Genomic DNA, 25,054 nt, shown 5'->3' on the forward strand with positions numbered 1-25,054 from the left:
AAACATACCCCCCTAGTTTGGCTAGCACGGCTTCCTGCACAACCATGGTTTTCCTTAAAGGTTTCCCATTCAAATGCTGACTAGGCCAGATGCAGCTTTGCTAATGAGACTGGACAAGAACACATCCCAAAGTGCTATTACAGCACTAAGTAGAAGACTAGCTCTGTAGAAACCTATATCCCTTACCAGTATTGTACTGGCTTTGTAATTCACACAAATCTGTCTAAGCTCCACACGCGGCACTGACTCACTTCAGTGGGAAGGCATAAGCTCTGTCTCCAAAGTGCTTCAAAACAGAAAGAAACGTACGCTCCTAAAACCCCTTTGAACTAAACTAGCATTTAATCCCATTTTATTTTCCAGCATGTGTACTGCTACTCTTTACTCTATGTCCAGCACATGCTTCTGTTCTTCCCTTCTATAAATGGGTCTAATAATGATAGAATCATGTTCTTGCATTATAGCATCCAGCTCTCTTCCTTACAATAAAACATTAGCAAATGTTTTTATTGAATATCGATTTATAGTTTGGATTATAATTTCCTTTAATGAAATGTTGATTAATAGATGGAAAGCTGTAGTCTATTGTCTAGTACTTTGCTAGGCAATTTCTGAATCTGCAAATGACCTCTCCCATTAAATGCAATGGAGAGGCCAATGTCAATATTTGCAGGTATGCTGCAATTACACTGTATTTGTTAGGTCACATTGATTTAATCCAAAAGTTACTCTGGCTTCCATTTGGGGCCTGATCCTGTGATGTGCTGAGGGCCTAGTGCAATGTGCCCTCATCTCCCACTGGAGTCAATGGAAGCTGCGGATATCAGCACCTCACAGGTTGAGCCCTGATTAGTTGCAAAAACATAATTATGGGTTAGGAGCTAGGTTTATAACGGTGTAAATGTAATTGGTCATCCAGTTCTTTCATTTGTGAATCTCTCTCCTATTTTATGACCACTTGCTAAGTGGGAGACTTCAAGGTGAACTTGTACCTCTTGTTAAACGGATGTCTTAATTTTCCACAATTTTTTAGCTTTAGTGAGATGCTCTTCAGCCTTTCATCATCTAGGGGAAAGGAACAAGGCCCCTAATCAGTCTGTCTGAAGGAAATGCCTTTTAACGAGCCCAAGTCTCTGGCAGAACTCAATAGAGTAATGTGATCAAGTCTGACATCTGTATAAAAAGCAATTGTATTAAGAAAGTTAGCATGTCATTGGTGCCCTGTCATTATTGCTGCTGATCCACAAGTCACTGCAATGTAAAGCTGACTCCCCATCACCATCTCTGTTGTAGTCAATTCACTGGACTTCTCTGCAACTCTTTAACAAGATGTATGCTTTAATCACACATGCATTCTGCGCTGGCAAGTAATTAAAATCATTCTCTGTCACCACCTTAAGGGGCAGACTCCTCCACAGGATTTTGCATCAGAAATTGCAGAACATAACTTCTGTCCAGTCATGATGGAAGGCTTTCATGTTGCATGGCCAGGGGGTTTGTTTTAGTTCCTAGCTTTGAACCATTTCTGAAATTATCCCTTATTTACTTAACCTGACATTGTTCCTCCATACAAATATACCAAGTGGGGCTTTGTAGGATGGGGAGATATTAAGCAGATGCAATTTATGGTACCTGTAAATGCATTTTGACAGAGCAAACCTCACACAGTGTGAAGCTGTTCTCTTCATCCAAATGGTTCGTGCTGAGCTAAACTCAGCCTCTACATAGCAAGTTGCACAGGAAAATAAATGCCTTGTCTGAGTAGTGCCATTGGGCCTGGGCTCTCATCTCCCTGGGGAACTTCCATTGATGTTAATGGAGCTGCTCCTGGTTTACACCAGTTGAAATAAGAGCAGCAGAAGGCTCATCACTACCATTCTGCCTATATAATCCTGCCAGAACTACCAGGAGCAGTAGGCCGAGAAACCTCAAGGAAAGAGGTAGCCTGTGCTCCCAGCAGTGTGCTCTAACTGGAATTTCTAGCACACCCCCTGCACAGACCTGTCCCCTTTGAGAGCCCTGGCACTGCAGCCGCCCAAACTGAACTTCTCTCTCTGCTCCCCTGGGCTTGCCTCCTGATTGGGCACCTAGGACACCAGGAGCCCTTCTGCCCTATCCCCTCTCTAGTGTAGTGTAAGGCATCTCTTATCCCATTGAGGTGCTGAGCTTAAGTCAGTTTGGGGTCTATAAATATGACTCTGAATGGGGACTGCTGGATGGCACTTGATGGCACAGACCAGCTTCCTGTGTAACTTCAGAGCTATCTGGTCACCCTACAGATAAAGGAGGTGCTCACCCTCATCCCCTCTACAGGGGACTCACAAGCTGCTCTGTGTTCCACCTCCTGCTATTAATAAAATCACCTGCTAGGTGTGAGTTCTGAAGTCGTTATTAATGGTGACAGCTACTGCTGATGTTATGAACTTGGGGAGAGGGGGAGAGTTTTTAGCCTCCACACAGTGGTCCCCAAACTTTGGGGGTGTGCTTCTCTAGCATGAAGGAACATTTGGAGGGGGTGCAGTGGAGCCTGGCCACCCCCATTGGGGGCGGGGAGGGAGTGCCATTCTGCCCCGACTCCTGGCTGTGGTTCCATTCCCAGCCCGCCCATCTGCGGCTCTGCTCCCAGCTACGGCTCTGCTCCCAATCACAGCCCCAGCCTTGGACCCTGGCTCAGATGTGACTCCGGCCCCAGCCTTGGCCTCCAGCTACCAACCCTGGTGGGGGGCAGGACATTGATGTGGTGGAGGGGGCACGAGGTAAAAGTTTGGGGACCACGCTCTAAACAACTTGATGTGCTGATAGGGCAGAGAGGATCTTGGCTTTGGTTTGTAATGAACCAGCGTTGACCAGAGGCACAAGCTAAGCAGAAGGCTACCTATGGCCCCACATCTCAAGGGGGCATTGGTGGATTGTCACTGCAATCCACCACTAACTGTCAGTTCTGACCAGCTGTTTTGGGGCATCATTGCCACATGGCCTCCATCCCGCTTCTATGCAGTCCTCTGCAGTGTCCACCTCTGGGTTACGGTGTCCCAGAAGCCTTGGTAACACCCATTGCAATACTGGCTTTAAAAGTAGCATGAAGTAAGAATTGTAGGGCATGGCAGAGGTCTGACCCTATGGGATGCCCTTAGGAGGAGGAAAATAACAGGGTAGGCTGTGGAGTGGACAAATGTCAGGTGGCAGCACAAAATCCCACCTTCACACCAGGCCATTCCTAGCATTGCTACTATTTCGGGGTGTGACACTGGGCAAGTCACTTAATCTGTGCCTCAGTTTCCCCACTGATGACCTCGGGGAGTAGAGTCTTTGTGAATTACTGCCTCTGGATGGAAGGTACAGGAGAAATTGAAGTATTTCGTTGCTCTGTGCTTTGGCAGGTTCTGAGGGTGAAGCTCTCAGGACATGGCATATTGCAGAAATCCTGGAAAGCTTGGATGCACTGTTCAAACCCTTTGAGCCACCTTCCCATTCTCTTCCTCTTCCTTTCAACCTGGTTGGGCCCTCAGCAGGTGTGATAATCTCATTTCACCTTTAAAGAAAGAAAACTAGTTTTCCTCAAGAAACAAATGGGCAAAATATCCAAAGCTTATTCTCCTCAAATGCTTACTCCATTGGCTTTATTGGGATTTATGTGCACAGAAAAGTATTCTCGTGATGGGGAGGGAGTGATCATTAAAAGGCAGAATTAGCTTTCTTTATTAGTTCTGTGTTCTATATGTGTCTGTTTTCACCAAGCTTATAAACTTATTAATGACATACTATAACAACTTAGGCATCAATAGTTTTACTTTGTATTTCCTGAAGCAAAGCATGACGGGGAAGTCAAGATTTATTATAGAGCTGGCTTCCAGCTTAACACCAAAGAGAAATCAAAGGACTCCTTGAAACTCTTAACCAGTAGTTTTCTGTGGATGTCAATGGTGTACATCTGTGCACGTTCTCAGAAGCTGGACAGGAGATTCTGTCCCAATCACAAACCATACCAGGAGATTTTTTCTTAAGGAATCATTTCCACTATTTTCTAAAAGGGAGAACATATTAGTGGAGGCATTACATATTTTCTTTCCTTGCCATCAATAAATTCTAATTTATGTCATTATTCAGTGACAATTTTATTGCATTTTTGGAGGCTTATATTAAAATAACTTATATCTATATAAAATGTTGGTGGGAAGCAGATTCCTGAAAACATTTGTATAATGACTTAAATGTCTGGTCCTTGGCTACTTTGCTATGAAAGTTTTGGATTCTCTAGTTTATTGCAAAAACCTGTGGTTGCTATTTGTGGATGGAACTCAAGAAAGGTATTTAGACAGAGAAGAAGGTTCGTCCAGTGGTTAGACTCAGGGCTTGTCTACAGTAAGGCTCTGTCTACACTCTTGTCTACGTTGAGACTCAGATTCAATTCCTGCTCTGTGCCAGAGGCTTTGTGTGTAACCTTGGACAAGTCACTTAAGTCTCTCTGCATCTTCAATTCCCCATCTCTAAAATGGGAGAATAGTGCCTCATGACTTTTAATGTATTTACCTTCACAACTCCTCTGTGAGGTGTTCAGATTGTATGGTAAAGGGGGATTATATAACTCCTGAGATAGTCCTAACAGTCTATCTTCTAAAAATGTTTATCACTGTAAAGATGTGGCTAGAATGAGGAAAATATTTGCTTGATGATGTGAACAATAGCTGCTGATTTTAGGAATGGTAAAAGAAAAGTTCAGAGTAAGCTTAAAATAGCCATAACAAAGGCATATTCTTCATTCAGACTACCGATAAACACCGAAAAGAGCTACAAGTATGAATCATGTCTGGAAACACATCTTATAGTAAAAAGAAAAGGACTACTTGTGGCACCTAGAGACTAACCAATTTATTTGAGCATAAGCTTTCATGAACTACAGCTCACGTCATCAGATGCATGCAGTGGAAAATACAGCATCTGAGGAGTGAGCTGTAGTTCACAAAAGCTTATGCTCAAATAAATTGGTTAATCTCTAAGGTGCCCACAAGTACTCCTTTCTTTTTGCAAATACAGACTAACACGGCTGCTACTCTGACACCTTATAGTGAAAGACGACGGAAACTCAATCTATTTGATTTGTTCAAGAGAAGGTTAAGAGGTGAAATGATCACAATTTTACAAGTACTTGTATGGAGAAGAAACTGCTCCTGATAGACAGTTCTTTACGCTAGCAGATGAGGAATAATGAGATCTAATGTTTGGGAGGTGAAGCTAAACAAATTAAACTAGAAAGAAGGTGCAAATTTTTAAGTGAGGGTGATTAACCATTAGAACAGTACAACTTACTTAGGGTTATGGTGGATCTTCATCACTTGAAATCTTTAAATCAAGATTGGATATCTTTCGAAAAGAAATGCTTTAGCTCAAATAGGAGTTATCGGGTTGATGTCGAAATTATTGGCTTGTATTATGCAGGAAGTCAGATTAGATCAGAATGGTTTCCTCTGGCCTGGAAGTCTGGGAACATGACATATCTTACTAAAATATCAGTATCGATAGAACACATTTCAGCAAGACAGAGGAATTGCAATGTATTCTCTGCTGAAATATTTCAATGCCACAGATTTATGGAAACCTGGAAAAGGGAATTCCAGGGCTATTGATGTATCTGACTGAAAATATAATGAACTTAATTCTTTTGCTTAACACCAGATCAATTCCACAATAAGTCAATGGAGTTATACAATGCTTGAAACCCAGTATAAATGAGAGGAGAATCAAGTACACTGTCTCTGGAGGACAGAGTACCTGATGTCTGCCATTTGCTGGAATAAAAATGCCCTGAAGTCTCAGGCAATCAGTATGAAACTTGGATTTCTTAGGAAGCTGTTCTCCTTGTCATAGATGTGTTAGTGCATCTGCCTCCTCAACCTGAAATGTTAACATAGAAATCTTTTGTGACACTCCAAGGAGACCTAAGACTCTCCCTTCCCTGATCCCAGGCATTGAAGCTTCTCACTCTGTCCTATTAAAGAGGGAGAAGAAAGATGAACGCAATTGTTAGACCCGTGGTCCATCTCCTCTGATATCCTGCCCCTAACAGTGACTTGTTGCATACTTCAGAGGAAGGTGCTTGTTCTTTGTTTAGTCATTGAAGCTGTTACTAGGCAACTCTATGGATTAACCTGAATGGAGAGCTGGTCAAGGAAATGGAAAAACTACTTTGAAATGAAAACAACTTAAGCTTATGCTTAAATAAATTTGTTAGTCTCTAAGGTGCCACAAGTACTCCTTTTCTTTTTGCAGATACAGACTAACACTGCTGCTACTCTGAAACCTGTAATTAAGCATTTTTAGTAAGTGTTTGAAATAGACCCTTTTCAATTTAAAGAGATTTAAAATGAATTATTTTAAATATGATTGCAATAGTTTATCAAATAGTTATTAATTTCTCATTGACTTTTTGCAATCCTCCCAGCTTTTCAAAAAGGCAATTTTTCAAATGAAAAATGAAGACCCTTCTACTTTAAGCCAGTTAGTGGTTATCTGATGCCCTGACTGATGATGGAGGAACATTTTCAAAAATACCAAGTCCCATTTGAAAAAGTGACTTTTTCAATCAGTGCCTAAATCACTTTTGAAAATGGGACTTGGGTTCCTGAATCATTTAGATACTTTTTACAGCACTTATCCTATATCCTCATAGAACTGGAGACTAGAAGGGTTTAGCAGATCATCCATGCTGACCTTTGTCACAGACCACTACCCAGATATCCATACAAAAAGCCCAACTAGCTGAATTTCCAAATGCAAGTACTATCCACAAAAACCAGAATTTCCCCTAATGCCTGGTCCACATACCAATGGTTGAGGAATTAATAAGGTAAGAAACCATGATAGAATATGAGAATGCACACTCAAACTTGAAAGGTATGCCCTCAGAGAAAAGCAGGAGCTCAGGTTTTTGCTGCTGGAGGGAGAAGGAATGTGATCTGTAATGGCAGAAGAGCTATACAGGGGTCTTTAAAAGGAGAACTCTTGACATAAGAACTCTGGAGCTGGTGATAATGTAAAGCAAGTGATGATTAGAAGGAGAAGTGGTCATGCATATGATGCACAGGTACCTTAGAATAAGAGCTTGTCAGGGGCATAGAAAGGGGAGTGGATTTCCATTCTCATTAATTGTCTGCAAGCAGCATAACTTGCTTTTGGTAGGGTTCTTAGTGGCCGAAAGTCCATGTGTTTTCAGACACATAAAAGCAAGTGCATGACCAGAAACTAGATGGGGCTGGATCCTGAGCTGCTGTAGCTCATTGTACCTCTACTGCAGTCAGCAGAGCTATGGCTATTCACATTAGCTGAGGATCTGGCTGTATTGTCCCCTGTTCCCTTTTTTGCTGAGGCTTGTGTTCAAACAAACTTCTGCGCGTTGCTTTCTCTCTACTTAGACTTTCCTGCTGGGCCCTTCACCATGGTATCAGAATATTCCCCTTCCCCCTCCCCAATTTCCTGATTGGAACATCTACCATTTCTGGTCTTGCTCCTAACAGGAAGCAAAGCAGGTTGCACTAGGAAAAAAAAAGGCACAAGGGTCCAAAAACTAGAGAGAATTGTAATGCTGGTAGCCTGGCATCCCCTCCTCCCCCCCCCCTCCAAAGTGCCAGATGGAGCAGCACCGAGTTGAACCAAGCTGTTGGGGAAAGGAGCTGGCTAATGGCTGTTCTGCTCTAAAAAAAAAAAAAATCTCTCCATCCGATATTTCTGGGGGCTCTTACATGCTAAGGGCAGGCACCCCGCAGTCAGTATGTATAACCAGCCGCCTGGGGAGTGCTGGCGCGAAAGGAGACGCCACCGACGTGCAGGGGAGCGGTGGGTTTGCCTGAATCCTTGGCTGGTGCCCGAGAATTGTCTATTTATTGTCTGGACTCCGTTGGTCAGCGCCAGGGCGCTGGGCGTCGGCATGGGCTAGGGAGCTGGGGTCCACCAGGCAGCGCCCAGGAGCTGTGGGCTGGTGGGTGCCAGGGAGCGGGTGGGCAGCTGGAGGTCGCCGAGGCAGCAGAGCTGGCGGGATCTGTTCAGCGGCTGGATCCTTCTTGCCGCCGTGGGGAAATTGGCTGCGACGGGCTCTGCCCCTTGCTAAGAGCCGCCGCTGGGACTCTGGCGGGGGGGGGGGGCGGCATCGCTCCCTGCCCTGCCTGTCCCGGGACAGGCCAGCCCAGCAGCCCCCTTAGCCCGGGCTCACGCCCCCTTCTTTGCCCCCACACAGCCACTCCCCGCCCCCCGCCGGCTGCAGCCGCAGGAGGGGCGGCGGGGGGAGCGCGCTGGCTGGAGCCGGGCTGGCGAGAGACGGCGGCGCTGCCAGCCCGTGCGCAGCAGGGCGAGCGGAGGAGGAGAGGGAGGAGGGAGGGAGGGAGGCAGGGCTAGCGGCGGAGGAGCTGGCCCGGGCAGCCAGAAGAGAGGCAGGGGCCGGGCAGCGGCCGCTGTGATTGGCACACCCCGCTCCGGCAGAGGCGAGCCGCCGGGGGACGCAGGAGCCCCGCGGCGCCCCTCCAGCAGCCCCTTGGCAGCCCGGCCGCAGCGGGAGCCGGGAGCTGCCGGGCGCGGGGAAGGATGCAGGGGAAGAAGCCCGGGGGCTCCGCGGGCGGCGGCGGCGAGCTGCAGGGGGACGAGGCGCAGCGGAATAAGAAGCGGAAAAAGAAGGTCTCCTGCTTCTCCAACATCAAGATCTTCCTGGTGTCCGAGTGCGCCCTGATGCTGGCCCAGGGCACGGTGGGCGCCTACCTGGTGAGTGTGCGCCGGCCCCGGGCCCGGGGCATGGCTAGGGAGAGCAGGATCCGCTCCCCCCCGGCCCCGAGCAATAGGCTCTCAGCAAGCGCTGCGGCGGGGATGGAGAGCCCGAGCCACCGGGGCGGGGGCCGGGAGGCATTGGCGCCCCGGATTGCAGAGGGGAAAGGGCCGGGGAGCTAACCCTGGGGGCTGGGCTTTCGATCCTCAGGGAGCCCGATGCGGTATCGTCTCCCCAGTGCCGGGGCTGGCCGCTGCGCCCTGCCCCCGGCCGGGGTGACCCCTCTCGGCTAAATCTACTCCTGCCTCCGCTCACTGCTCTGTATTTAGTAGCGCCAGAGCGGTGTGCTCCTCGCTTCGCTTGGCGTCTTTCGGTTACCTGCTAATTCCCCGCCAGTGAAGGGAAGACAGACAGAGCCACACGCGCGTAAGTGACCGAACATTTTCGGTGCGTCCCACTTGGCAATTGATCGATGCCGATCGCAATTGATCGATGCAAACCCGCAATTGATCGATGCAACAGACAAGCTCGATGCAGCGAAGTGCGTGGCCCCGATCCGTGCCCCGGGCGGTAAGGGTAGCGGTTTCCTTTTTTCCCTCTCCTCGAGAGCCATCTTCCACTGCGGTGGTGGCTAAAGTTGATGAACGGCTTCAAGTTGCTGTACTTTCTCCGGCTAATGCTTAAAGGTGAATTTCCTATCGGCCGCTGCTGCTGCGAATGTGTCTGGTGATTGCAGGAAAAGGCAAGGGGAAGTGGACGGGGGTTTTCCACAGCAACGTGGCTTGCAAAATCCCAAGGGGGAGCAATCGTGTTTAAGCTGGGAAACGCTTGGCTGTTGTAAGTGACTCAGCACTGCTGAGGGGTTACCCTTCTTCTGTGTCTCTTGTTCGCGTGCATGTCTAACTCTAGGGGGACTAGGGGGCTGCTTTCCAAACCCAAGCGCATTTAATGGGCGCACAGGATAGATCGGTAGGGTTGCTGGGTTTCCAGCTGGCCGGTAACTGAGATCAAATGTCACAGTGCCCGAGTTCTGTTGAATAGGTACGAAGTAGATAGAATAGGGCGTTTATTCCATCTCCCCTGTGTTACTAGTATTCCTTGTGCTAGTCAAGTGATACACTGGTAAGTACAACACTACCACAAATCTTCACTGTTAGGTAAAAGTGCTGTAGATTGTCTATCACAGAAGCTACATAATGAGGTCGGTTGTTATGGGAAGGTGCAACACTCCTTGTGTCTGGTATCAAAGGCAGAGGTAATAGTAAAAGAGTGAGAAAATTGTTGTTTGCTTTCTGTGTGAACAACTTAGGGACACCTCTGTAGAAACACGCACACTCTTGTATATGTGTTGGGACAGCCTCCGGAACTGAAACATATTCTTCTTTCAGTGCATGTAAATATGAGTGGGGGATTTTTTTCCCCCCAAAACAGCCTAGGTGATTTAGGAGCATAGATCCAATTGAAAGTCCATGGCACTTGCGTTTCTAAATAGGTTCTTGAAAATCTCTCTCATCCTGCATAGCATGGTAGACCATAGGTAACTTAAACTGATATGTAACTATAATAAGCACCATTAATATGCCCTATCATATTAAATAAAAATTCGCAGTTGTTTCCATATAGCAAGACATGTAGCTTTATATATGTATAATAAAATGCACCATACTTTAAATTCAGCAATGAAATCAGATTATATGAGCTTCTACTGATATTTAATGTTTTAAGTGACAGATTGTGCCATGCTTTACTCACATTGAGTAGTATCTTACTTCATGGGTAGGTACCCCAATTTCAGTGGGAGCTACCTGTCAGTGTGAATGAGTGAGCCACAACCTGATGCTAAACTAATAAACCAAAGAATACTATACCACTTAGATGGTCTCACTTTCAGTGGCACCCTAGTGCCACTTGCTTTCAGTGACAGCAGTAGAGGTAATTTATGTGAATTTTTACAATCTTAGGGGTTTATGCACATCCATCACCGTAGTATCTGAATGCTGACCATGTAAAATCAGTGAAGATCCAGATGGAATTTAGGGAGACTCTGGCATCTCTGCCTTTTGGGGGTATAAATCCCACATAGGCCTTGCTAAATTTTACCCTCCTCCATCTCTTTTATCAGCATGCTATCGTCAAACTTCATCTTGTACAGCAGGATATCCTGCATTAGCACCTAGCCAGATCTATAAACAGTACTAGACAACTAGCCAATGACAAATACCACAGCGTGAACCAAGGCCAGTGATTAGAGCTGCTATTTTCCTGTATCACTTATTATTCAGCCTCAACAAACACCAGACAGTCTTCAGTACAACTAACAGATGCAAATGTGGAATTTCATTTGAAGAGCAATATATAAATGGCTGTGTCTACACTAGCATTTCCCCACCTGCGCTAGCACCTGTGGAGCTGAACTTGTCCCTGAGCAGGCATGGGAAATGTTTCGTAAAATACTGATGTCTAGGCTGAGGACCTGGTCCTTATTCAGACAAGGTGTCCCAAATCCTATTCTCAGTAACAATAGTGAAAATCTGGAGTAACTACTGTACATTGAAATCAATGGAAGTACTACAGAATTGCACAGAGGTGACTGGGAGCAGAATTTAACCCATTGGAACTACTCATATGAGTAAGGACTATCTGCATGAGCATGCACGGATCGCAAGACTGAGCCCTGAGTGACAACTCTGGCTGAGAAGGAAGCCACTGAGAACAGAGAAGGAAAAGCAAATAGGGAAATGTTATGTGGTATAATTACAATATGTAATACTGCTGGGAAGTTGAATAAACTCCTTATTTTGCCTTGTTAAAAATAACCAAATAACACATTCATGGTTCCATTTTGCTTGACAACATAATTTTCCTTAGTTATTTGTAACTCCTGGAGTGTGGGGGGGAATTACCTTTAGGGGGGCACTTGTGGCACCTTAGAGACTAACAAATTTATTTGAGCATAAGCTTTCGTGAGCTACAGCTCACTTCATCGGTGCATCCGATGAAGTGAGCTGTAGCTCACGAAAGCTTATGCTCAATAAATTTGTTAGTCTCTAAGGTGCCACAAGTACTCCTTTTCTTTTTGCGAATACAGACTAACACGGTTGCTACTCTGAAAACTTTTAGGGGGGGAGTGACAGACTGGCTTGCTCAGAATTCATTTCTGCTGTGCCACGCACACAGTGAGGATGATTGGAAAACTTAACTTCTGAAAAGCGGGGGCGGGAGCTTGCTTGTTAGGCCTGACTGAATAACTCACTCCTGGCTGTGCTTTGCTTTGACACTATGGAATTTGCTAGTGGTCACTGGTTTCTTAGGGAAATAAAAAACTTCTTTCATATGTGCAGATTCTGCATGTGTATTATCTAATCTTATTTACATACCCACACAACCATGAGCTGTGTGTGTACATGCTCTCTCCAGCCATCCTGTAGCTGCTGTGTTCTTGGGTCAGGGCTCTCTTTTTTTGTGTGTTTGTAAAGCACCATGAATGGCTATGATATTATAGTAATCATCTATATAGCTCAATCATCCTGCTCAGTTCAGTGGCAAAATACCCCAGGACTCCAAGTAGTAGATGTATATGTTAAATCAGCCTGTCTCTTTGAGATTATATGTGAAATCTTATGGAAAGTTTGATGGTCATTACCTTGCAGAGCATTTGTCAGTTACACTGCACTTGTCTGTTGGAATTTACATATGTGAAATGACTGTGTGTACCTATCCTTATTATGACCCTTTTTTGCATCGCATATGCAAATGATAACCTACGCTGAATGCTTAATTTTTGAGGCTGGGGCATGCTCCCTGTTATTTGCATGTTCGCTGAAAAATTTGTTTGGCTTAGTCAAATTGTCCTGTGTCCTTTTTGAAAACAGAATTTATCAGTAATTGTCGCGACACCAGTGAAAGGACAGCTCATCAACTGCAGCCTTTCCTGCTGCAGAAGGCTGCCAACAAGTTGCTCAAGATTTTAAGCAGCAACTTGAAAAGATGGGATTTTTTTCTTCTTTTTCTGCAGCATAGGCCCACAGGTGAAAACCGAGATTTACTATCTTTACTTGTGTGTACGACGAATAAAGTGCCAATAGCACAAACAGTGAAAGGCCGGAGCCAAGATCTTTCAAACAAATGCAGCAGTATGATCAGTCATGCTGGCCATGCACAGTGACAGTGATTTATGAGGCTGATTCTGATACCTTGGCAACAGTTATTTCTCTGAACTGTTACTTTCATTATATTTTGGAATAGTTTAAGTGGAGATCCAAGTGCACCTGATGGTTGATCACCAAGATGTTTTATCGCCCTGCCACTCAAATCTCTGCATAACTGGTGGTGAATTCATTGCTTTAGCGTACGAGAAGAGATCTGTTTGACAGCCAACGTCTGTGGACCAGGAGCACAATTTAATTTTCTCTCCTCTGTCTTTAGCCTCAGATAGCTCCAATGCAAACTGACCTAGTTGTGAGGACATAACATCTGCTGAAGTCAAGGGCCGTTTAGATAACGGGCATGCATATGGGAAATACGTTTGAAAAATACTATGCTTTTGTGCACCTGTTTTTACAAGGATCTACTGAGATGTCTATTTGCTATAAACAGCTTTGAATGCAGTTATTCATGTGTTTTGCCGAGTGATGGAGGAGGATTGGTTAGCGTAAAGGATACAAAGGAAAAATAACTGTTGGAACCTCTTAGTATGTTGGAGCTCATATGGAAACGAATGCAAAACTGTTTTTTTAGTTTCCTGAAAGAAAACTTCAGAGGACTGTAGTCAACTCCCTCTGCAGAGTTTTACCATGGAATAAATGTTAGCTGGAGCTGGCAACAGGCTCCCTTAATATATGTGCAAAACTGAGTGTGCTTTGGGTCTGTATGAGATTGGAATGTGCTTGCATTTGGTATCTGAGGAAATACTCAGCCTGTTCTTATTTTTGTATCCAGAATTATGTTACAAAGCTTTTTAAATGTCGAATTCAAGAAGAAATAATCATCAAAATGATTCCAGCAGCGGTAAACACAATCAAAGAGCCCGTCAACCAGACTCTGCCCTTAGGCACATGAATACAGTTCTTAGTGACCAGCATAACTGAGCTGGCTCTGACATCTTTTGCTTGCATCAATTTAAAAAAAAAATCCACACAGACACCGAAGATTAGCAAACATGGTACTTATTATGCAGTTATTCTATATGTCACTAAGAAAGAAAAAGATGTTCCAGTGATGCAGACATGCTCCAATGGAACCCAAAGGTAAAACTCCCAAGGGAGGAGGATTTGAATCCAGATCTTCATTGGACATTCTTAGAAATATTTTGAGTATACTAGCAGTATTACAGTAGCATCTCGAAGTCCCAGTTGAGGCTGAGTCCCCATCATGCTTGGTGCAGTACAGACAGATAGTAAGAGACATTCCCTGCCCCCAAAGGGCTTGCAATGTAACTAGACAAGACAGATAAAAAGGATGGGAGGAGGGAACTATTATCCCAATTTTTCAGATGAGAAGCTGAGGCACAGAAGCTTGCTCCTATGCTCATTGAACTCGGTGGCAAAGCTTCCATTGAGTTAAATACTGCAGGACCAGGGCCCAACTGATTAATCCAAGGTCAGACTGTGACAGTGCAAGCAACTGAACCCAGAGCTCCAGTCCACTGGCTTAACCGCAAGGCAAGCTTTCTCCTGCTAGTTTATCACATAATTTTGATTCAAGTAATTATTTTCCTATAGTGAGAATTTGCATTAAAACCTCTTTCTTAGCAGTGCTGGGGAACTAGCTGTAAAGTTAATATGTTTGCCACTTGGGTATTTTTTTAAAATAAAGTAGAGTGAAAAGAAATGTTTTGGTTGGGAGGGAATTTGCCAGGAATTGTCTGGTTGTCGCTTACGGTTCATTTTCTGTGATACATCTTTGCTGGCTGTGTTATTTCTGAAAAGCTGTCTCTGATGCCCCTTTTCCATTAGAGAATATTGTCCGTTTTGCAGTTGAAAGTCATGCTGGCACTGAACAAAACCTGCTGGTTTGATAACGTTTTTACTTGCTGTGTGAGGATCCTTCTGATGTTTCTTATTTTGGGGCCAGAGAGGGTCTGTGACTGCAAAATGGGTATCAACCCCGTCCAGATCAAGATGCTGAACGTCTTCAAATTCCTGGGAATATTCAGATCAGGAGTTTGGGTTTGACCCATTGGAAAGCTTTTGCATTGTAAACCACTGCAAATTACTTGCAACATTCTGATCGAGATCTGGGCTTGGATTTTGAATACCCCTAAAGTTTGGGGGAGATCGTGTTTGGGACCTTCTTTTACTTGCTGCTAATAGATAAGTATTTATATGGGTAGCATTATAAAGATGAAGAATGCTATAGTATGTGTCTGTTCTTTGTCTTTTGCAGAATGCATATTTTGATTATGGTTTTTGATTAAATGTGTAAAGGATTAAATATCTGATCCTATAGCAGGCATTTGGGCTGATTAGTTTCATGAATTAATTTTTTTAAGTAGGAAAATGCTTAACAGTAGCTTCTGCTGCTGTTTTCCTTAGGGGCACAACAAGTACTTTTGATCTCTGGAGGAATGATCAGCTGCTTAAAAGTACTAAGAGCCATCACAAGACCAAAGTCCTCTACTGCTTTCCTTGTCTTTGGCCAGTTTGAGCTTCCAAAATACCTTTGCCTCACATATGCATGGCAATGGCCAATCATATCTGTGTGTATTTTAATGGCCTGAAGTATTATAAACATAATTAGTGGTTGAAGGGGCCTTGAATTGGACTGCAGAATGAATTGGATCCAAGAGCAATGTGGAGTTGTTCTATATGTACAGTATGAAAGAAGAATTGTTCTCTTCTTTATGTATTTACCCTGCTCCAAACCATCCTTTCATACTAGCAAACATAAGTTTATTCCACACACAATTAAAGTAGTACTTAATGGGGCAGATTCTTAGCAAATGTGAACTGGTGTAGCTCTATTGACTTCAAACAAATTCAGGTTAACATTAGATGAGGCTCTGGCCAGGTACTTCAATGAATAGCCATAAGATAGTATGAAATCGATACGTACTACTTGACAGTACTTTGCACTCTACCTCTCCGCCAAACAAGCCTTTGATTGAAGTAGGTAAGAACTACTGTTTCTATTGCTAGGTGGACCAACAAAATCATGAAGTACTGAGATGTTTTAGACTTACAAGGTTTCATAACAACTCAGTGGCAGACTGAGAAATAGAACCCAGGAGCCCTGATTCCTCATCACCCTGCTATAACCACCAGCCATTCTTCCTGTTCATACTGATTATTTGTATCGTATAGATCTATCTTGAGCTTTATACTGCTGCCCGTCGTGATATCGGAGTGCCTTCCATGTAAATCAATGGCAACAGAAAAGTCCAGAGTGGAATTCATGGAGTCTCTGGCACTTCTACCCACCAGTAGTAGTGCTTGGAAATCCCAACTTGAAATCCCATAGGAAGAGACAATCCCTGTCCCAAAGACCTTACAATCGAAATAGACAAGAGAGACAGAGGAGGGGAGAAGAGTGCAATAATACTTCCCATTTTAGGGATGAGAAACATGACTTTACCAGTGGCACATAAGTGTGTTGCAGACCTGGGAACTGAATTCAGGTGTCCTGAGTCCAGCAACCAACAATTTGTGTTTGTTTGTTTCCAAGCCCCACTTGAAACGCTAGTATGCTGGTGGAGCTACACATATAATAATTGACCTGCCTGGGGATAGGGACTGTCTTTTAGCTTGGTTTGTGGAGCATCTGGCACAATGGGGCTCCTAGGCTCTCACACTTCCAATAATCAAGGATTCAAAATGACTGCTCATGGCAAGAAAGGGAGAACTCAGTAACTAAAGAGACAGAGTTGTTTGTGTATGTATTGTTTTTCTTCCCTGCTGCTTAGGAAGCAGAAAAGCAAAATGTGTTTTCCCTGATGATGTCCCTTCCCATTTGGCAATCATGGATCTGATTTCCCTGCAGTTCTAATTGACCTTGAAATTAACACGTCTTTATTTTTTGTTTTCTGCATCTACCTCCTGGATGACAGCACCACTGTAAGAACAGCATGGTATTTTTGGTTGGTTGGTTGGTTGGTTGGCTTTTTTATGTCCTACTTACCTTATGGACACTGCTATAGAATAGCTATGCCTCTATAACCCTGCTTTGCAGATGCAGACTGGCATTGTCACTGTAGGAACTCCACCTCTCTGAGCAGCAGTAGCTTGATGGAAGCATTTTTCTGTTGACCTAGCTGGGTCTACACCAGTGGTTCCCAAACTTGTTCCGCCATCCATTGGCCTGGAGCAGCGAACTGCGGCCACTGAGAGCCGCGATCGGCTGAACCTGCGGACGTGGCAGATAAACCGGCCCAGCCCACCAGGGGCTTTCTCTGCACAAGTGGCGGAAAAAGTTTGGGAACCACTGGTCTACACAGAGGGGTGGGTTGGCACAGTGATGGCACTCGAGGGCATGAATTATTTTTTACTGAGCACAATAGCTCTATCAACCAAAGTTTTAAGTATAGACCAGGCCTTAGCTAACAGCTATGGGAGCACAGAACTTTTTATTTGTTTAGGTCCTACATAATGAGTTACTTTCCCCACAATCCTCCTCTTGGCAATAGAATGATGGAGATTTTTTTTTAAAAGAATGATTTAAATGTCATTGGAAAGCCCCTACATCATAAACAATCTAAATTCTTCACTTATATTACTAATAGCACCTGAGCTTACTGGAACTGGAAACATTTAAAACAGCCAGTTTACTGTCACTCCATGGTGTTTATTAAAAAGTTCATTCACTTTATGAAAGTGCTTGGACAATGCTGCCTCTTTCGAGGTCCACCAATCACTGTAATATATAAAGTAATTAAGTCAATTCACTTTCAGGTGCTTGGTGTGTCAATGTTTGTTTCTGATAGTGTGGGGAATGGGAGGAGTTTTTGTAAAAACAAACATACCAGGCTGTTTTTATCAAGATTTTGGGGGGAAATTGTAGAAATATTTTTAGTTGGCATTTAAAATAAACTCTGGGCCAAAATCAAATTGACACCAGCCATTTATATCTGGAGCATGTTGCTTTGAAGATTCTATATAGTTATTTGTAGTGCCTGGAAGCTCCAGTTTTGGATCAGGACCCTATTGTACGAGGCACATTACAAATTCAGAACAAAAATACGTTTTAAAGTAATGTCCAATTGGCTGAATTTTGTGCCTAAAGTACTTGATGTGTTTTCCCTTTTAATTCTAGATTTGGAATATAATGGTCACATGTCATTAGGCTTGGAAGGATTAGATTTTTATCAGTAAATGTCAGTAAACATTGATTTCACTCTACCCACACAAACTGATAAACATCGATAATTGACATTTCAGATTTGCAAAACAATGCTGTTTGAGAACTTTTTAGTTTGATTTCAGCCTTTCTCAGGATATTTACTGTTTATGTTTTGACAGGTGATGTTGACTGTTTTGTGTTTGAATGGTTATAAAGCTTTAACTTTTTGAATCGCGACTTCTGTCATTAAATTGTCTGATTCCCCCAATGTCTGACCCCTCGCCTATAATTTCCCACAAATGTAGAAAAATTATATCAATATCAGTTGAAATTAAAAAAAGAACAAAACCTGCCAGGCCCAGATACAAGCATGAGGGGTGATTTGTTCTATTTCAGTTATGTGTGAGTGAATACTTGAAATAATAAATGTTATACTACAGTAGTGGTGGGCAACCTGCGGCCCGTGGGCCGTACGCGGCCCATCAGGGTAATCCGCTGATGGGCCAAGATACAGTTTGTTTACATTGGCATGGCCGCCCACAGCTTCCAGTGCCTGTGGTTCACCATTCCCGGCCAATGGGAGCCGCAGGAAACGGCAGCCAGCACATCCCTGCGGCACATCCCTGTGCCACTTCCCGCAGCTTCCATTGGCCGGAAATGGCGAACCGCAGCCACTGGGAGCTGCGGCTGGCTGTACCTGCCGATGGTCAATGTAAACTAACTGTCTCATGGCCCGCCAGCTGATTACCCTGACAGGCCGCAGAGTGCCCACTGCTGTACTACAATATTTGATCAAAAGATGGGTGTTTGGTTTTTAACTTTCACAGTTCTGTTTTTCTATGTTTCTAGGGTTGCCAGGTGTCCAGTTTTCGGCCCCAGCCCAGAGCCTGCATCCCGGGCCAGAGCTCTCACCCTCCCCGCACCCCAACTCCATGCCCCAGCCCGGAGCCCCTCCTGCACCCTGAACCCCTCATTTCTGGCCCCATCCCGGAGCCTGCCCCCTGCCCAGCTGGAGCCCTCCTGCACCCCCCCTGCCCCAGCTGGGTGAAAATGATGAGCGTGAGGGAGAGCAAGTGATGGAGGGAGGAGGATGGAGTGAGTGGGGGGTCAGGTCTCAGAGAAGAGGTGGGGCAAGCGTGTTAGGTTTTCTGCAATTAGAAAGTTGGCAATCCTATTTATTTCACATACTAAGCTACCTCTTCTTGAAAATCTGAATCATCCTCCCTTCTCCCACCCCCTCACTGGCATCTAAAGCATGAGTGACTCATTCATGGGGTTATTCAGTTCCTTCACTGTCTCTGAAACCAGGTGGCACCGTCACTTGGCACCTAGGTTCAACTGTGGCCTGATGTCGTCTGCACTCTGAAACAGATGAATTTGTATGTGAATTCATAAAAGCAGAAATGTAAATATTTTTCCCCTTGAGTGCATTTGAAGTCTACATTAGATTTGGTGAGGCTCAAACATTCTCAGATGCCTATGAGCACCTAAATGCTGGGTGGGCAGAAAATAGCAGGGAAAATTATGCTCCATATGATGCCTAGATTCATTGTGACAAACTGATGGATACATATTTCTGCATTAAAGATCAGGACAGGGCCCCAAATTTCATGTAGCTGCAGATTTGCTTTATTACTTCCATTCTGTGAGGGAACAATGGAATGAGAAAATACTGTACTACACAGGTTTACAGCCCATCGTGTTAAACAATGAATGTGTTTTTCATTGAGCTCCAACAGGAAAAGTGCTGCAAATGCCTTTTTGAAAGGGAGGATGTGAATTAGCTGCTACTTCTACCCACTTCTGGCCTCTCACCCACAGAATATAAGTTGGCATGACATTAACAGTGGACTAGTATATTGCTGGGTGTCATTATTACAGAGGAGTTAGGGCCGAATTGTGCGGTCTTGACTCAGACAGAAGTCCTGAAGACCGTGGGAGCTTTGGCCTGAGTGCAGCACCAGGAAGAATCCTCACTGCTGCCTAAGGTCACAGTATGACATATTTGGGCAAAAAGGGCAAAATGCAAATGGAATGTCATGCTCTGCATTTTTCCTTTCTTTTAAAGAGATACTGTGTGCTTAGAGGCAATAATGTCAGCTTACTTTATATTTCTTGTATCTGTTTGCAATTATGGTGTAATCTTATTTTGAGGATTTTTTTTAACTTGCTCCTTTTTCTTAGAAGGCCAGCCGCTGTGCATGATGCTATAGCACCAGAGTGCGCCCTGCCCAAAGCTCATGGAATCCCTACAGTAACGAACCAGCTTTCGCAAGGAAAGCTTTGCGAATAACTGATATTTTTTAAAGAGGCCTTTACTTTAAAAAAAATAAAATTGAAATATAATTTGGAACAAAAATTGTTTGGAATCAAAAATTAGAAAGGATTTTATTCAGATCTCTTGTTTGTTTGTTTTGATCAAAGCAATTCGGCAGACTTCACAAGAACTTTCAAAATGTGCTAGTCAACCTGAATCTGCATTTTTTTCAGTGAAAAGTTTCCCCCCTCAAAAAAAATCTTTGCCTAGCACTATTCATGAACAATTCTACAATAAAGTGTGTCTGTGCAGCCCAGTGATTGAGACCCTATAATAACAAACCAAATTGTTCAGCCCCGCATTCATGAGCAACTCTACAATAACAAACCTGTGTGCAGCCAAACTATCATGAGAACCTATGTTAAAAAAAATAAATAAAAATCCCTGCCTTGCATCCATAAGCAATGCTACAATAACAAACTGGTGTGTGTGTGGTCTAGCCCTTACCAGCAACACTGCAATAACAAACCCATTTGTAAAAAGAAAAGGAGTACTTGTGGCACCTTAGAGACTAACAAATTTATTAGAGCATAAGCTTTCGTGAGCTACAGCTCACTTCATCCATTTGTGTGTGCATGCACCATGTAATGGGGAGTATTCAGAATGCAAAGATTCAATGTCAGGGTTCCAAGGAGGAGTTATAAAAGGCGAGTAAAAGAAAACCATTAGGAAAATTATGAAAACACCCTGATGTACTTTTAATATTCACAGAACTCTTCCAGTCACTTTTGCCATATTCATGGGTTTTTTTAGTGTGAAGATATGTTTACTTTTTGCTTTGACATTTGTATTGTGCACTATTTATTTTAAGATACCAGATTTAAAAAGATCAACAGATAGTAAGGGAGACAGATACAATGTATAACAGATGGAAGATTCTTGGTCTCTAAAGATGTGAGCTAGGATTTAAGTTTTCAATCCTATTGCCTGGTTCTCAACTTCTGACTCATCGGCAGGTAGAACTGATTGTCACAGCTCGCTTAGCAAAGTCTATCTCAAAGTCACTCGCCCAAAGCTTTACAGTTTCTAAACTGTATCCATCCTCTTGGCAAAATGTAAACCCATAGTTCTTAAGGCTATGATGTCCTTCTAAGCTGACCAGGATTTAGATTGGAGACCTCCAAGGATAGGACAGGAAGTGGTGTGAGTGGTTTGATAGTAATCCTGATCCTACTGAAACAGTATTGCGTACATTCCCCCAGTCCAGTGGTGAGTATGCTCTTCTGAGAAAGGTGCCATCTTTTGGACCTGAAACTAAAGCCTTAACCGCTTGCAGTCACTAAAGATCATTTTGTACTTTTTGCATAAGTATTGGTATTAACTCCAGTGTCCTGGCCAAATTTCCATTTGGGAAACAATATTCTCCATCCATGAATTCCTCCTGCAGTTTCAACTGCACACAGTAGTCTCTATATCCTGACTGAAACTGTTGTGTAATATTGCTGTTTGATGCTTCCATGTTCCACCCAAGTGAGAGGTGTATTTCACTGGTGGGCGAAACCATTCATGTGGATGTAACTTACATGTAAAGTGAATAATTGTGTGCGTATAAAATTTGAGATTCATTGGCATGAGCAACACTATATGTATATAAAAACAACAAGGAGTCCGGTGGCACCTTAAAGACTAACAGATTTATTTGAGCATAAGCTTTTGTGGGTAAAAAACTCACTTCCTCAAATAAATCTGTTAGTCTTTAAGGTGCCACCAGACTCTTTGTTGTTTTTGTGGATACAGACTAACATGGCTACCCCCTGATATATGTATATAGTATCTTTCATTTGTAAAGTGCATAGAAGGAATACATGCTCTTATAAAGTCTTCATCAGTTTAGGTTCTTCATGTGGCATTTAGAAAGACAACATTTATTTGGACTTCTAGTACCAGCAGAGAAGCCTGTGGTTTTTGTTTTTGTGCCTTGTTGGATAGACAGTACTAAGGGCAACTTAGTTACAATGAGGCCTTTCAGCCTCTTCATGGGAGACGTGCACTGTGTTTCCTGCAGCATATTGCTGGTTATAATGCAAGCCCTTATGTCTGAAGTTAGTGCAGCTGAGCGCTGGTAGCTTTAGTAGAAGGGAAGCCTTGTCTTAAAGGGGGTATCAAACATATCTTTGGTGGCTGTTCCATAAGGGCAGTAGCATTAGCTGTAGTAAGATCAGCCAGTTCAGAAGATACTGTAGTTCACAAAATGGATTCTGGGCACTGGCTTAATCCTGACAACCACAGAGCACCCTCTTCAGCAGTGCTTCTGCAGGGATCTGCTGGTGGCTTTGGTTCCTCCAGCTCTGGGGTTGGAGGGCAATGATCCTGTCCTATGCTCAACTTCTGTCCTCAAAGCGTTGTTGTATCGAATGCCCTATTGCTAGTTTGAGCATTGGAATCTCAGTGCTAGCTTAGTTTTTCTCTTTTCTGTTTGAAGTCCTTTGCTGGGAGACTAGATTTAGAGACCTTCCTAAAGTGGGGAACCATCCATTCTGGATAGTTTGCACATGGTTACTGTAATCCCTTCCTATAAGGGACTGGGAGTCAAGTCCACCATTACAATGTGCTTGAAAGCAAGAGCTGAGCCAATGAAACGTGCTGTATACTCACCTGTACAAACTCATCCACAGCAAACCGCTTATTTGCCTGGTTAAGTCCCACTCTCTGTTCATGTGTCCCTCTACAAACAGATCAGTTTCCAGAAACCTGTTTGGTGGGAGTTACTGCTGGCTGCTTTAGGATAGCACACTTCAGCCTCTGGGGCGCTTGCATGCTGTTCTGCTGAGCGTGTGGCCGTGGCTATTCGATTGCAATTTGAAACTTGAGCTGGTTTGTTGGGATAAAATCTTTAGCGTTCTGGAGCCTTATCGCAGAACTCTGGGATGTTTTCTTCCATGAGTGACTTTGTTGCCTAAGGGACTGCTGCAGATGTCATTCTATACACCTAGGAGTGTTGTGTCGGTGGGAGCCAGGGCTATCTCCCTGCTAGGGAGGAGAGCATTTCAAATTTCTAGTCTTTGCCTTGTGGAATTACTTTAATTTTATGATTTCGGCTCTGAGAGCTGAGGCTGTATTGATTTATATGTATATATTTTGGGCAATCAACTTAGTTCTAACCTGGCTAAGCTTCTGCTGGTATTTTTATGTTGCCATCTATCATTTAAATAGATCTCCAGTCTCTTACTGTAATGGTACCTGATGGCTCATGGGAAGCCGTGGACACGGTCTCTAGAAAGACTTATACTTACAATCTAAGTTTTAAAAACATGACGTAAGTTCTTTGGGGGCGTGACCCATCTGTGTGTTTATGTTTGTACAGGGCCTAGCACAATAGAGCCTTGATCCATGTCTGGGGCTACCACAGTGTAAATGTGTGTCATGTTTATCTGTTTCTTTCAGTAGGAATTTATCCCCAAAACAGGATCCAGGGGCAAGATAATGTCCAATAGGTAGGGATATGTGACTGTATGTGTGTGTGTGTGTAGTGTTCACTCAGTTGGGATAGAGTGGAGGGGTCTGTGGATCATGATCTGGGCTTCCCCTTTCCCCACCCCCACCCAGCCTTCAGACTTTGGACCATATGTGCTCTCTTCAGATCTGGGGATTTGTGCATGGGGATAGGTTGGAAGGGAGGCAGGAGGGTGGTGGTTAACTTTCCCAGGGGGCCCACCTCTGTGCTTGGGGAATCCCTTTACAATGGTGCTATGGCAGGTAGGGGAAATCCTGGTAATGTGGCTCCATTGGAACTGTATTTCCATGAACCTAGAGGAAGCCACAGTAGGTCTGGGGGCATGTGGCCTCTTTGTGGTTAGTCCTGTGTGTATACCCACAGATTTTAGTGGATTTCAGAGGGCAGGAGGCAAACCTTACTCCTGATGGAAGGATTTCAGGAAACTACTGGAGTGAAGTCTCCTGGAAGTTTACTTTCTCTCCTGTAGGAGGCTGTTGACATCTCTTGTGACTCATTGTGAGTCTCATAACATTTGGTGTTTTTATTTTAAGCCCCAGCTCCTGGACTCCTGTGACTACATGAGAATCTCATCTTTTTTTAAAGTAAATTTCTCTCCCTCGTGGTGATGGTGGTGGTGGTGGAGAAAAGCATGAAAATAAGAATTGAGTGGCCCCTAAAGACTCAGACAGCAGAAAGCAATTAAAAATCCCCAATTTTTAAAAATATTTTTAAAACCACATGATTGTAAAGTCAGTCTCATGACTTTAGAGCACTTTGCATTGGCAAGTGGAGGCATGCTCTGACCCCATGTTTTCATAGAGTCATAGGACTGGAAGGGACCTCGAGAGGTCATCTAGTCCAGTCCCCTGCACTCATGGCAGGACTCATCTGCTCTTGCTGACTGTTTCCCCATTTACATCATCAAAGCATCACTACCCATGTGACTCTCACCCCAGGTGCACTGTGCAGATGTCAGGTGGGCCTGAGGATCTCGCTCTTTGCTTTTCAAATCTTTCATAAGCTGTGACCATTGGGGGCTGCCTTACTCATTCAATGGCAGGGTGGTAGCTTTTACAAAGAGATCTAGGGTGAGGCTTTCAAAAGCCCCTAAGTCCTATTTTCAAAAGTGACTTATTCTTATATATAATATAAAAATATAGAAAATAGCACACATTGGGAGGTGGACCTTGTGGGTTTGGCACAGAGATGGGAGTTGGTGGTTGTATTTCCAGCATTGCCGTAGGTTTCCTGTGCACCTATTGCAAGCTATTTCCCACTCTGT

The 25,054-nt window shown here is 43.9% G+C and overlaps 1 protein-coding gene and 1 long non-coding RNA gene across 2 annotated transcripts in view; one reads left to right on the plus strand and one right to left on the minus strand.

Moving 5' to 3' along the window:
- Positions 1-3,675: 3,675 nt before the first annotated feature.
- On the minus strand, positions 3,676-6,200 carry LOC122456124. Its single transcript, XR_006274803.1, has 2 exons — positions 5,304-6,200; positions 3,676-4,024 (listed from the first exon to the last, which is right to left on the minus strand). It is a non-coding gene; the product is annotated as an uncharacterized LOC122456124 (long non-coding RNA).
- Positions 6,201-8,376: 2,176 nt separating this feature from the next.
- SLCO3A1 (solute carrier organic anion transporter family member 3A1) overlaps positions 8,377-25,054 on the plus strand; it is a 213,351-nt gene continuing 196,673 nt past the window's right edge. The window contains 1 exon segment of the mRNA XM_038420176.2: positions 8,377-8,745. Within this exon segment, the coding sequence (XP_038276104.1) occupies positions 8,572-8,745 (174 nt within the window). The 5' untranslated portion in view covers positions 8,377-8,571.

Source organism: Dermochelys coriacea, chromosome 10 (genome assembly GCF_009764565.3).
Source record: "Dermochelys coriacea isolate rDerCor1 chromosome 10, rDerCor1.pri.v4, whole genome shotgun sequence".
NCBI classification, from domain to species: domain Eukaryota; kingdom Metazoa; phylum Chordata; order Testudines; family Dermochelyidae; genus Dermochelys; species Dermochelys coriacea.